The sequence below is a fragment of the Cariama cristata genome, unplaced genomic scaffold (assembly GCF_000690535.1).
Source record: "Cariama cristata isolate BGI_N322 unplaced genomic scaffold, ASM69053v1 scaffold7752, whole genome shotgun sequence".
NCBI lineage: Eukaryota > Metazoa > Chordata > Aves > Cariamiformes > Cariamidae > Cariama > Cariama cristata.
Window position 1 is genome coordinate 57,532 of NW_009602041.1, and position 2,018 is coordinate 59,549.

The 2,018-nt window shown below is 36.8% G+C and overlaps 1 protein-coding gene across 1 annotated transcript in view; it reads left to right on the forward strand.

The window, feature by feature from the left end:
- The window catches only part of SCAF8 (SR-related CTD-associated factor 8), a 35,919-nt gene extending 34,460 nt beyond the window's left edge, over positions 1-1,459 (forward strand). The window contains 1 exon segment of the mRNA XM_009694561.1: positions 1-1,459. This exon segment is cut by the window's left edge and continues 31 nt beyond it. Within this exon segment, the coding sequence (XP_009692863.1) occupies positions 1-797 (797 nt within the window). The 3' untranslated portion in view covers positions 798-1,459.
- Positions 1,460-2,018: the final 559 nt, after the last annotated feature.

Sequence of the window (2,018 nt, forward strand, 5' to 3'; positions counted from 1 at the left end):
AGCAGGAAGGAGACAGAGATTATCGCTTTCCTCCAGTAGAAAACAGAGATAATCTTAACAGGCCATCTCCAGTGGATGTCAGAGATTCTGTTGGACGACCACCGGTTGATCCAAGAGAGGGTATAGGAAGGCCTCCAGTGGATGGAAGAGAACACTTTGCAAGACCACATGTAGACATGAGAGAAAATTTTGGAAGACCAGGTATGGATAACCTTGGTCGAAGAGAGCATTTTGGTTTCAATTCAGACAAGCACTGGGGACAGAGAGGAGATTATGATGAGAGAGAGCACCATGCCTTCCCTATTTATGGTGGCCCGAAAGGCTTCCATGAAGACAGAGAGAGGTTTCGGCATGTAAACTATAGATTTGAAAGTAGAAGTGGTCCCAATTGGAATAGAGGATTTGAACAAGATGCTCACAGAGATTTTGATGACCGCAGAAGACCCTGGGAGAGACAGAGGGATAGGGATGACAGAGATTTTAATTTTTGCAGAGAAATTAATGGAAACAGGTTTGGAAGAGACAGAATGTCAAACAACTGGATCCCCCCTCCGCATCCACGGGTTTTTGAATATTTTGATGGGGCCACTTCCCAGCGCAAAGCCGATAACATGCCCCAGGTAAATGGTGAAAATACAGAGACAGAAAGTCAGCAACCAACTGCACAGGTGCAGGACGATCCAGAACTTTATGAAAAACTGACATCTTCCGTTGAGATAAACAAAGAGAAGAATGACACAGAAGCTGATATAGAAAGTGAACCAGTGGTAGAAAGCACAGAAACTGAGGGGACATAATCATCACTCAGTAGGTAAAAGATACCTTTTGTAAAGTTGTCATCTCTCTGTAATAGATAAATGGCTGACTGGACCGTAGCAGTTCACTTTTTTGTCTGCCAGAATTAAGTTAATCTGATGTTCATGTTCATCTTTCACTTAAATAACTGTACAACTGACTTGTATAGAACACTGTTCTTAATTTGAACATGGTAGGTAAACTTTTTTTTTATTTCTCTGGTAAAGCGTAAACTTGCCCCCACTTGCTTTTAATTTCACAAAGATAAAGTAACAGCTTGTCAAACAAAGACTTCCTATGGAAGAAAATGGAATTTTTTAGATACTACCCTTAGGTTGGCTATTGAAATTGTTATACTTGAAAACAGGTGCTGGTGTATCTTGTCCGTGTTTTTAGGCTGCTGCAGAATTTTAAAGTATAGACAAAGCTGTGATATTTTATGTTCCTACAATTTGGCAGAAAAAGAAATGGCCCATGTTATTTAAGGAGCATAACACAGAGATTAAAAGTGATTTTGTAAAATCTACACTATAGTCTCTGTTTTCTCTAAAGTAAGTGTTTGTGATTTGTTCCTCGTACTGCAGTGGGTTTAAAAAAAAAATGAAAAAGTACATTTTAATGTTGGGTGCATTTTGTTTTTAGATGCCAATAAAGCATATTTGTTTGATAACAGTGTTCTAGGTATTGTATTTTTTTAAAAACCTGCAAGCTCTAAAAACTTGGAATCAGCTATGATATGTGCTTAGCTAGTTGTTGCAAAAGGTTTATATTACTTTTGTAAGACCAATGCAACAGTTATGTGTGCGAGAAGCATATGGTTTTTACATCAAAAATAATGCAGTCATATTAGTTTATGTAAATAACATATGTATGTAAATATTTGTGTAAACTGTTTGTAGATACCACTTTTTCTGTGTGTGCCTGTGTATGTGCATGCACTCACAGAATATTGTAGACAGTTTAATAAAATTGAAATGAAACTAGGTTGTAAAAATTTGCCTTTCACCTTCTTCAGGTAGTAAGATAACAAAACTTACTTCACTGCAATGCTGTCGAGCTTATTTACCTTCTCATGCTCGTTGTTATGATGTTCTTATTACTTCTAGAAGGTGGAATATAGTATATGGTAAGAATATACAGTAGGATTTTAGCTTTTTAAAATGCAGATATGCATGAAACCAAAACTTAAGACAATGCAAGTATTTGCTTATTTTATAATATAT